Below are 12,721 nucleotides of genomic sequence, written 5' to 3'. Positions count from 1 at the left end.
ACCCACCTGTCGATGGATTTCATTGTAGAGTCTCACAATCTGGTGATCCTCATTCTATAGGGGTGTGGATCAGCACTTGTGCTATTGGTGAAGGATCTATGGTGTTCAAAATGTTCAACTTTATGAAGAGTTGCATTATTTTCACAAATGTATTATTTTTTGATATTTGAATTAATTAATTTATGATGGACAATTTTTTTGGATTCTATGATGGACACTTTTGAATAATTGTTATTGCTACTATGATTGTGTAGATTGACACTACATTGTTATTCACCCTTTGTTTTATTTTTCTAATTTTCAAGGGCTAAATACATACTACAGTGCACAAAGCAAGGTCCAAAAAGACACCAATGAGCGAGTTTGGGGTGGAAGAACTTGACTGGCCTGACCTCAACCAGATAGAACACCTTTGGGATGAATTATAGAGGAGACTGTGAGCCAGGCTTTGAATCCTATGGACTAAGACTGGAATGCCATTAAAGTTTCATGTGCGTATAAAGGCACACGTCCCAATACTTTTGTACATTTTTGGAACATTGCACCTTCCATTGTCATATTTTTACCTTCATACATTTACTATTGGTTGCATTGTGTTACCCTTTACAAATGTATATTTAATATTTACTATCTCAAAGATATGATATGGGTTAAATAAGAGTTCTTTTGACCAGAAGTGAAAGCTTCAATATAATAAGCATTTATTAGAGAATTGTTATTAGTCTAATACACCGCAAATATTTATAGTCTTAAAGAAGGGAGTAAATATTAGTTTCAAATACAAAGTAGGTACATCCCACTACAAATATCAAACAGAAAAACAGCACTTACAACACAAGGAGATGGTCTGATAATTACCTAAAATAATGACTCCGGGGCCCCGGTCATCTCATCTCTCTTCTCTACTGATCTACTGACTCTACTGACATCTCTCTTCTCTCCTTATATGAGCCCCTCTCCCATTGACTTAAACAGGGCCACTATGATTGGCTACTGTTAGCTCTCTCCTCCCTCCGGGCGTATCTCTTCCAAATATGGGTGATATATTAATTTCCCTCACTAGCCCCCTCACTACTTGAGTTAAGTGATAATTAGATTTGAAGATAAATTAATTAAACCGAAGGTCGTTAACTTCTCTTGAATGGGGCAGTTAGCTATACATGTTATACAGTTAGCTATACATGGTACTAGCTGTGGCAAATTACCCCTTAAATGAATATTGGTTCGTTAACATGGGAGAATAAAAACGCCTTTATCTAGCCAAGAAAGGCGGCTCCGCATAGACTACAGGTTTCAGATGTGATCTCTTCCTGACTTGTTTGAATACTAAGTTAGGTATACAGACAGAATGGCTCCATGGCACCTCATCACCCAGCATTCATGCAAATCAACAGGGGACTGTTAAATAGATTTTATCAGGCCCAGCCTGTCAGTCCAGTTAACCCTTACAGAAACAATATTTCCTACACATTCCTTATCCTAAATTATATATATATATATATATATATATGTATATATGTATTAGAGCTGCAGGATTCTGGTCAAAATGAGAATCACGATTATTTTGCTTAGACTAAAGATCATGATTCTCTCACGATTCTCAAAAACGGAATGCCAGAAAACCCCCCCCCCCCCCAATAAATAAATAAATAAATAAATAAATAAACCTGTGATTTTTCTGAAAATATGAATATATAAAAAACAGACCAGTGATATGTCTATAATGTTAAAGACCATATAACTCCTATGAAAAAAGCAGAATCAAACTTTGATTCTGCTTTTTTTCATAGGAGTTATATGGTCATTAACATTATAGACATATCACTGGTCTCTTTTTTATACATCAGAAGCAGTACCGCCAGCAACCATTGGGTGGTGCATGGATACACACTACAGTTGTACAGATCTCCAAGAGAAGCCCAGGCATCCATCCAGCGGCGCAGGCTGCTGACGCCGGCCGTGAAACAGAAGAATCGCGGGCGGGGAGAATCGAGATCGCGATTCTCTCCGCGATTAATCATACAGCTCTAATATGTATATATATATATATATATATATATATATATATATATATATATGTATACACATCTATATACAAATATTCCCAGTTGCTAATGGAGATTGCTCATAAACTCCTCATAAGGCAACAATTGCTAGGAAGGTGTATGGGGTAGATACTACTATGTATACTTCTATATGCATCTAATATGTTTTTATAAGAACTTACAAATCCATTTTTTTTTTTTACATGTTGCAAATTCATAACAAAGATATGTTTTTGTAATATTTTATTGTATAATATTATGCTCTTTTTCTGAGGGTAAAATGATTAGAACCTTAAAAGTCCCATATACCCACATTTTTAGACAATCAAAGGTCTTTAAAACAGGTGTTTTTGTGGCTCAAGTTGGTATAAGGCCCTAAAGTAGGCTTGATTTTTTCAGGCATATATGGTTTTAGTTAGACAGTATGAAAAAAAAGTGCATCCTAAATGAAATAGTACAATTACATACATTGGGAGAAAATATATAAAGTATAAAAACGTAATAATAATAATAATAATTGAACCTAAATCATTATAGCCTAATTTGTTGGCCAATGTCTGCTTATACTTCATATTATATATTTGCAAAGAAGAGTCGGTATTTATTCTCCTTCTACAATATATACCAAACTGGTTCATTCATCATCATTTACTAGTATTCAGTATATGTTTTAAATTAGACTTTTTTTAAGTTATTGATGCCATGAACCTGTTAAAAATGCCTTGTTTCTTTTGAAAAGTATGTTTATTTTACCTGTATAATTCTTTATCACTCAAATAAAGATATATTGACAAGGAAAAATATGTTTATTTGTAATGTAATAGAAACCATTACAAGACTAAGATTAGGACCCTCTGGGGTCACCGCCAACAACAATCTTTAGTTAAGCTAATCATTAGACAAGGTGAATGCAATAGAAACCATTATAGGACCCCAAACCTCTGGAGTCAATCTTTAATTAAACTAATTATTAGCCAAGGCATCCAGCCGGGTCTTGTTAAAACACACAATGATGTCACACTCCTGGGATTCCCTCCGATTGTATCGTTTAAATTATATGCAAAATAAAGGTCTCATTAAGCAATTGCCATGAGCATTCCCAGCAATGAAGCTGTGACAGGGAATTAGTTATACAATAACTGAATGTAAAATGAATAATAAACCTTTAAGATTGAAAATTCAAACAACAATTGCTTATACACATGTATTAAATGCCTATTGCCCATATACAAAGCATTACCTACCAAGTTATGATAAAAAAGCCTTTACATTTCCTCAGAGTTCCTAACAAATGTCCACTTTGCATGGTATGGCATGGCAATGCACAAAAAAAAGCAAACTTACACTCCAGGGTTTTTACCAAAGAAAGTATATGCCCGTGAATGGTGATAATAATAATAATAATAATAATAATAATAATAATAATAATAATAATAATAATTAGAGTTGAGCGGACACCTGGATGTTCCCCGGCTTCCCTCTTCCTGGGCTTCCCCAGTGACGTAGCAGAGGGTACGTCAGAGGGGGCGGGGTCACGTGACAGGTGGCCCTGCTTCCCCTATATAAGAAATGTCACAGCTTCAGCGCGTTATTCGCTGGGCTGTGTCCAGCGGTGAGAGAAGGTCGGCGATGCTGCGCTCCGGATGAATGGATCTTCTCATCGCTGGAGATCACCCGCAGAGGTCGCAGGATCAGGACAACGTGGGAGCAGGAAGCCGGGAACGAGTGGATTATCACCGCTGGAGTTTTTTTCTTTTTTTTTTTTTATTAATAAAGGACTTTATTCTATGGTGTGTGTGTTTTTTTTTTTTTTTTTACAAGACTTTACACTTCCTTCGTGAAATGGTAGGGGTACAGTGTACCCCATTACCATTTCACACAGGGGGGGGGTCAGGATCTGGGGGGCCCATTTGTTAAAGTGGTCTTCCAGATTCTGATAAGCATCCCGCCCGCATACCCCCACAACCACCGGGCAAGGGTTATGGGGATGAGACCCTTGTCCCCATCAACATGGGGACATCCTCCCCATGTTGAGGGCATGTGGCCTGGTGCGGTTCAGGAGAGGGGGGCGCACTCTGTCCCCCCCTCTTTTCTGCGGCCGGCCAGGTCAAAGTGCTCGGATAACGGGTCTGGTTATGGATATTTAGGGGGAACCGCACGTCATTTTTGTTTTAAATTGACGGCGGGGTTCCCCTTAATATCCATACCAGACCTAAAGGGTCTGCTTATTGAATTTGCGGGGACCTCCGTGCATTTTTTTTTCCCGAACTCCGATCCCGGACCCAAACTTTTTCCAATTATTCGGCTTCGGGTCCGGGTTCGGGAAAAACCCAAAGTCCGTACCGAACCCGAACTTTACAGTTTGGGTTCGCTCAACCCTAATAATAATAGTAATAATAATAATAATAATAACAATTATTATTTGTTTACACACAATCGCATCGGCTCCAGGGGCCAGCATCAGGCATGTGTGCTTGCCTCCGTCGGGGCACACGCGCCCCTAGTGGCCACAGGGCAAAGTGACATAACATAACATTGTTTCGCCCAGCTGAGCCATGTTGCTAGTGGTTAATCTATCTATTATTATATATGTGCTCCAACTTGGGAGACTGGCAGAATTATAGAGTTAGGACGGTAGTATATTGGGGTGCTGTGAAGTAGCCGCTTCAGCTTACACATATATTTGCAAATGTGTGAAAACTAAACCCCTAACAGGAACAGTTAGACAGGGTCATTTCAGTTTGTTGCAGGCTGGCTGCTAAGACAACTGGGAATTTTTGTTTGCTTTTTGAAATGCGTTGCCCTTCCGTGCGCACCTTGCTGTAAAGGCTAGTTATACGTTGGGATGGTTGCCATTTGTTTGTATCCCTGGCATGAAGACATGCTTTTTTCATGGCTGGTGAGTGAACCTTGGTAAGTTCTGTATGCTGGGTGAGCCTCATGAAGTGAGTAGTAGGCACTTCTGGTGCAAACGGGTGTTCCCATCCTTGTGTGTGTTAGGATGGGGGCAAGTCATATATTTTTCATTCTCGTTTTATTGATTTGTCATACCACTTACAATCAGCACCTTTTCTTGGAAATCCCATTTTACTTATTTTATCTATTTTTGCATTTATAATCTTAAAAATAACAGCAGATCTTTAACATAAACAATACCATAAGACTACAAGAACACAAGAGATCGGACTGAGAGTCTAGTATGCTGTGAGGAGCCGGTAAAGGTTTATCTGACCTCTATCTGTTTGCCCCGAGCAGGAAACAGGATGTGGTTTCACATAGTGAAATCCTCCAATTAAAACCATGCTGTGTTAAGAAATCGCTTCCCTAACACTGACCCGCCAATCAGGTGCACCGAGTCTGGTTACCCGTCACCTGATTGGCTGAAGCAACATCAAGGACGGGAGGAGACATCAAGGGAGCGTGGAGGAGGACGGCGCTGACCCGAGGAAGGTAAGTGCCGGGTTGGGGGGAAACTGGCTGCATTTGGAGGCACAAACTGGCTGCAGATGGAGGGATAAACTAGCTGCATTTGGGGGCACAAAATGTCTGCAATTGGGGGGACAAACTGGCTGCATTTGGGGGCACAAACTGGCTACAATTGGGGGGACAAACTGGCTGCATTTGGGGGAACCACCTGACTGCATTTGAGGAGGAAAACTGGCTGCATTTGATGGGGCAAACTGGCTGTATTTGGGGGCAAACTGGTGGCGTTTGATGAGCACAGTGGCTGTGTTTAATGGGCACAGTGGCGGAAATTTTTTTTCAGTTTGTTTGCGCCCCCCAAAAAAATTTGAGCACCAACCACCACTGCTTGAGATCTTTGTTCTGGAGGCTGGAAGTCAGGGGACTGAGAAGCAGTGTAGACAATAGGCACAATATTATCATTCGCAGCATTGGAGGTGGGGTTAGGACATAGGGTAAATGAATACTGCTCATCTATTTAACAACTAACTTTGTTATTCTGTGTCAACTTTTTTCAAGCCTAGACTGTACAAAATTCTTCTAAGTGCTGCTTTGAGATCTTTGTTCCGTAGGCTGTAGATCAAGGGATTTAGGAGTGGTGTAACCACGGTGTAGACAATGGACACAAGACGATCTTCTGAAGCAGTGGAGGTGGGGTTAGGACGGAGGTAGGTAAAGATGAGTGTCCCGTAGAAGATGAAAACTACTGTTAGGTGGGAAGTAGTGTTGAGCAGAATATGCCATATTCGATTTCGCGATATATCTCGAATATATATTCGAATATTCGAGATATATTCGCTAAATTCGAATATTCGTGATATTTTATCGAAAGTAAATGATTGCGATTTTTCGCTATTGCGAATGCGAAAATAATTGCGATTTTTTGATAACTGCGGTAGGAGCGCTCTGATTGGCTCAGAATATTCGTGATATTTTATCGAAATATCGCAACATGCGAATGCGATATTTATTGCGCAATTTCGAGAAATGCTGGAGGAGCGCTCTGATTGGCTCAGAATATTCGTGATATTTTATCGAAATATCGCAACATGCGAATGCGATATTTATTGCGCAATTTCGACAAATGCTGGAGGAGCGCTCTGATTGGCTCAGAATATTCGTGATATTTTACAATACTAAATAATTGCGAATATTCGGCAAATGCGGAAGGAGCACTCTGATTGGCTCAGAATATTCTTGATATTTTACAATACAAAATAATTGCGAATATTCGGCAAATGCAGAAGGAGCACTCTGATTGGCTCAGAATATTCTTGATATTTTACAATACTAAATAATTGCGAATATTCGGCAAATGCGGAAGGAGCACTCTGATTGGCTCAGAATATTCTTGATATTTTACAATACAAAATAATTGCGAATATTCGGCAAATGCGGAAGGAGCACTCTGATTGGCTCAGAATATTCTTGATATTTTACAATAGAAAATAAAAAGTGTTTTGCATTGGTGGTGATTCTTTACTCTATCCATCTGTCACCGCCATTTGTCAATCAAACACCTTGAAGATTGAACACGTTCATGCTGCATGCTTTGGACTTTTTTTCACTTCACATATCAAAGACATTTTTATGAAAGATTATTTTTCTATTATTGGGACTATATTTCTTTATATATTTGTTTCACTGTGTATTTCACAAGTTATTTGCGCTTGCTTATTTTATAATTTGCCCACATGTCTTGTCACTAGACATATTTTTTATTCTTGTAGAGCGACTCCATTTTCTGTCTTGTATTAATTTATGTTGTATAACATTTTTGAGTTGCTGCTGTATTCTCCCCTTTTTTAAGGTATGCGCAATTTTTTCCTTCTTACAAAAAATAATAATATCAAACATACAAATATTCATAACATACACATACACAAAGCCCCCCCCTTTTGCATCAGAGACAATCAGAGTTCTCCTACCACAGTTATCGAAAATTCGCAATAATTTTCGCATTCGCAATAGCGAAAAATCGCAATTTTTTTTTTTTCAATTTGGCAACATAAAAGGATCGCCTCAGCTTAGCTACTCGGCCCAGGGTCTCTAATCATACCAGCAATGCTTTTAGACGTCGATAGGATGTGATCTGTTTTAAAAATCAAATTGAAAAAATGCGAATATTCGGAATTGCGAATATTCACCGCGAAATTCGAAATATAGCGCGATTTCTCGAATATGCTATATTCGAGTCGAATATTCGCAATGCGAATATTCGTGAGCAACACTAGTGGGAAGTACATGTGGAAAAGGCCTTCAGCTTTCCTTGCCGGGAGTCAATCCCCATGATGGTGCGAAGTATACGAATATATGGTACAAAGGTCATACCAAGAGCACCAGAACCCATTATGATACCAACAAGGAACATGACAAAAACATTAATGAAAGTATCAGTACAAGACAAAAGAAACAACTGAGGGAGGTCACAGAAGAAGCTGTTGATGACATTGGGGCCACAGAAATTCAGTCTCAGAATACAGAGGGTATGTATTAATGAGGTGAGGAACCCAATGACCCAAGCTGCAGACACCATTTGAGCACAAATCTTGGGGTGCATTATCTGGATATAATGTAAAGGATGACAGATTGCAATGTATCTATCATAGGACATCACAGCCAGCAAATACAGTTCAATGCATATGAAGGAAAAAAAGAAAAAGAACTGAGTGATACATGAAGAAGCAGTTATTGTCTTGACTTTAGAAAAGATATCTGAGAGAATTCTTGGAGAGGTAACAGAGGAATATAGAATATCCAGCCCAGCCAGGTTACACAGAAATATGTACATGGGAGTGTGGAGGTGAGGATCATGCCAGATCAGAAGGAAAATCAGGAAATTTCCAACCAACGATGCTAGATAGATGAGGAAAAACACCAGAAACAATGGCAACTGGAGGTATGGGACATCTGACAACCCCTGAAGGATGAACTCCGACACTTGGGTTTGATTGATTTCCTTCATCATTTGTACAAAACCACTAAGGGTGGCAAGAACAATCCAATACTGTAATACCTGATAACCCATAACGTACATTTAGTGGTCAATTTTACAAAAGATAAAACAATTCTGTCTCCAGTATAAGCAAAATTGCTATCAGTTATAAAGTGCAACATAGAGGTGCCCATACATAACTTTACAACCCCAATGCTCAACCCTTCTGTTATCTGCAAATGCCAGGGAATTAGAAGCACAGGAAATTCTGACATGCAGAATTCAGACACCTCAGGCCTGGTATTGCTAAAGCTTTGTCATCTCATTCAACAGGTTCCAATTGACTTATCATTATAATGGTCTGCTCAACTGGCCTATATAAATATAGGTGAGCTTCAACACCATAGGGAAATTCTGAACCTCTGCCCCTCAGATTGCCCCCTTACATTGGTGATCAATGGAGCAGCATCCGCTTTTATAGGTTGTTCATTGGAGAAGAATTCCCTTACGTTAGTGATCAGTAACTTACCCTTACTATGGTACTCAGAGGAGAAGGGTTCTCACATTGATGGTCAGCGGACTGTCCCCTTACATTGGTGGTCAGTGGAGGAGGGACCCCTTGTGTTGGTGGTGAGTTTAGAAGTCTAGCACTTCTCACTACTCAAGAAAGCTCTATCAACCTCGGGAGGAACCATTGGGTGTGATATAATTAAAACTGAGAAAGGCTGCTTCATGGATTTGATGGGTGGGTGAAAACATTTACAAATGCATTCATAATACAAGTATAATTCTTCAAACATATACCGTGTTTATCAGCGTTTAACATGCACTTTTCCCCCCTGAAAATAGGGGGAAAATCACGGGTATGTGTTATATGCTGATAGTGTACCTCGGACTCGGAGGGGAAGGAGGGGGACGAGCGCCGCCAGAATTCACTAAACTGGCATCTCCTGTTTACTCGGCTCTGACGTCACACACACAGTCCTGCCTCCACCATCTGCATTGGACCAGTGTTCTGTCAATCACAGGAGCTGGTCCAATGCCAATGGTGGAGGCGGGAAACAGGAGATGATGGCTCGGTGATTCCCTCACTGCACAAGAGATGGCGAGGCTGCAAATGGGCATCAGACTGCATTGATGAGAGACGGGCTGCAAATGGGCGCATAGGCTTCATTTAGGCTGCAGATGGGCACATAGGCTTCATTTAGGCTGCAGATGGGCACATAGGCTTCATTTAGGCTGCAGATGGGCACATAGGCTTCATTTAGGTTGCAGATGGGCACATAGGCTGCATTTAGGTTGCAGATGGGCACATAGGCTTCATTTAGGCTGCAGATGGGCACATAGGCTTCATTTAGGCTGCAGATGGGCACGTAGGCTTCATTTAGGTTGCAGATGGGCACACAGGCTGCATTTAGGTTGCAGATGGGCACATAGGCTTCATTTAGGCTGCAGATGGGCACATAGGCTTCATTTAGGCTGCAGATGGGCACATAGGCTGCATTGAGACTGCAGACTGACACAGATCAGGCTGCATTGAGGCTGCAGATGGACGCTGACCATAATTTTGCTTCAAAGTGGTTTGGTTTATTTTATTTATTTTTATGTTTTTTTTTTCCTGAAACTTTCCTTGTATATTGAAAGTGCGCGTTATTTGCCAATAAATATGGTAGGCATTAAACATTTTGCATGTGCTACAGTGAATCTAGACTGTGATACTTCTTGCTGTTTATCTCTAGAAGTGTCTCGCTAGGATTTGTTGAGATAATGTAGTATGTAGCATTTCCCTTGTCACAGTGGCTTACAATTATTTAAACAAACAAACACACAGTAAAATACCCCAATAAAAATCCAAATCAAGCATAGTTTTAAAAAAGTTGTTTTTCCACCTCTTACTGTGATATAACAAATCCAGCAAGGCAGTCAGCGTGTGTTCTGTGTGGTTACAACTGGGGTTCATTGGGAACAGAGACCAGTCACTAGTGGTGTTCTATTTAATTGGATTATAAGGGACATAAGAAAAGTTTGTTGGGTAAGGTATATATTTCTGCTGGAGACTTCAGTTCAATATTTCAAATGCAAAATACTGTAATGCACCTATGAAAGAATAACCTGAATTAGTATATTTGTGGGGGGATACAGAGTTGGCCAGAACTACAGAAAACTATGACATGGGGTGTACATTTCAGATGATTGCAAAATGAGAGGTGAAAGCAAATACAATTCTGGAATGCATCACTAGAGCAATCAACGGCAGGAGGAAGGAGGTCCTGATTCTTATATATAGAGCTTTATATCACTAGAGGGGTCACCAGCAGGAGGAAAGAGGTCCTGATTCCTCTATATAGATCTTTATATCACTAGAGGGATCACCAGCAGGAGGAAGGAGGTCCTGATTCCTCTATATAGATCTTTATATCACTAGAGGGGTCACCAGCAGGAGGAAGGAGGTCCTGATTCTTATATATAGAGCTTTATATCACTAGAGGGGTCACCAGCAGGAGAAAGGAGGTCCTGATTCCTCTATATAGATCTTTATAACACTAGAGGGGTCACCAGCAGGAGGAAAGATGTCCTGCTTTCTCTATATAGATCTTTATATCACTAGAGGGATCATCAGCAGGAGGAAGGAGTTCCTGATCCCTCTATATAGATCTTTATATCACTAGAGGGATCACCAGCAAGAGGAAGGAGTTCCTGATTCCTCTATATAGTTCTCTAAGGCTATATCACTAGAGGGGTCACCAGCAGGAGGAAGGAGGTCCTGATTCCTCCATATTAATCTTTATATCACTAGAGGGGTCACCAGCAGGAGGAAGGAGGTCCTGATTCCTCCATATTAATCTTTATATCACTAGAGGGATCACCAGCAGGAGAAAGGAGGTCCTGATTCCTCTATATAGATCTGTATATCACTAGAGGGGTCTTCATCAGGAGGAAGGAGGTCCTGATTCTCCATATAAATCTATCACTAGAGGGGTCACCAGCAGGAGGAAGGAGGTCCTGATTCCTCTATATAGATCTTTATATCACAAGAGGGGTCACCAGCAGGAGGAAGGAGGTCCTGATTCCTCCATATAGATCTTTAAATCACTAGAGCAGGTATCCTCAAACTACAGCTCTCCAGCTTTTGTAGAACTACATATCCCATGAGGCATTGTAACACACTGACATTCACAGACATGACTAGGCATGATGGGAATTGTAGTTCCTGAACAACTGGAGGGCCGTAGTTTGAAGACCCATGCACTAGAGGGATCACCAGCAGTAGGGAGGAGGTCCTGATTCCTCTATATAGATCTTTAAATCACTAAAAGGATCACCAGAAGGGGGAAGGAGGTCCTGATTCCTCCATATTGATCTTTAGGTATCACTAGAGGGATCACCAGCAGAAAACAGGAGGTTCTGATTCCTCTATATTTATCTTTAGTGAGACCTCATGTAGAACAATGTGTCCAGTTTTGGAGACCTCACTTACAAAAAGATATTGATAAGACAGAAAAGAAACAAAGATGGTGAAAGGTCTGAGGCCCCGTACACACGTCCGAGGAACTCGACGTGCCAAACACATCGAGTTCCTCGTCAAGTTCAGTGTGGAAGCCACCGAGATCTTGGAGGGCCAACTTTCCTCATTGAACAACGAGGAAATAGAGAACATGTTCTCTTTTCGGCCCGACGAGTTCCTCGTCGGCTTCCTCGCGGAAAAGTGTACACACGACCGAGTTTCTCGGCAGAATCCAGCTCTGACCGAGTTTCTGGCTTAATTCTGCCGAGAAACTCGGTCGTGTGTACAGGGCCTGAGGGATAAAATAAGAGGGAAATTTCTCAATACGAATATAGGATCATGAACTTGTAGACATGACATCAGACTAGTGGGAGTAACGTTCTGTGTAGTTGATGCTTGGAATAGACTTTCAGCAGAAGTAAGGAGTCAGTCAACAATGAATTTAAACATGCTTGGGACAAAAGGAACTATACCCAGACAAAAAGTTTAAAATGAAGAAAGAAAAGAACAAATAATAACACACAAAAAAAAAAAAAACATAAAAATACAGACTTGTTGGACCACTTGGCCCTTTTCTGCTGACACTCCTTTAGGTTTTTAGATTTCTATATCAGTGAACTTACCGTGATTAAACATACACATTATAGATGTCACTTTCTGGTGTGCTTATAGCAAAGGGGAAGGTTCAGTGATCAATGCCTGTGTCATTTTTTTGCTGCAGCTAATAAGAGTTATATGACCCCTGAGCTGAAACTACAAAGAGGCTCAAACAAT

General features: G+C 40.4%; 1 protein-coding gene across 1 annotated transcript; it reads right to left on the bottom strand.

The window, feature by feature from the left end:
• Window positions 1-5,938: 5,938 nt before the first annotated feature.
• LOC120942942 (olfactory receptor 1019-like) lies at window positions 5,939-8,512 on the bottom strand. The gene is made up of 2 exons (XM_040355919.1): window positions 7,751-8,512; window positions 5,939-6,230 (listed from the first exon to the last, which is right to left on the bottom strand). Exons 1-2 carry the CDS (start codon window positions 8,473-8,475, stop codon window positions 6,002-6,004), a joined length of 954 nt encoding a protein of 317 aa, XP_040211853.1. The 5' UTR covers window positions 8,476-8,512; the 3' UTR covers window positions 5,939-6,001.
• Window positions 8,513-12,721: the final 4,209 nt, after the last annotated feature.

Source organism: Rana temporaria, chromosome 6 (assembly GCF_905171775.1).
Source record: "Rana temporaria chromosome 6, aRanTem1.1, whole genome shotgun sequence".
NCBI lineage: Eukaryota > Metazoa > Chordata > Amphibia > Anura > Ranidae > Rana > Rana temporaria.
Note: the sequence above shows the minus strand (reverse complement) of the source record. Positions and strands in the feature narration are given on the sequence as shown.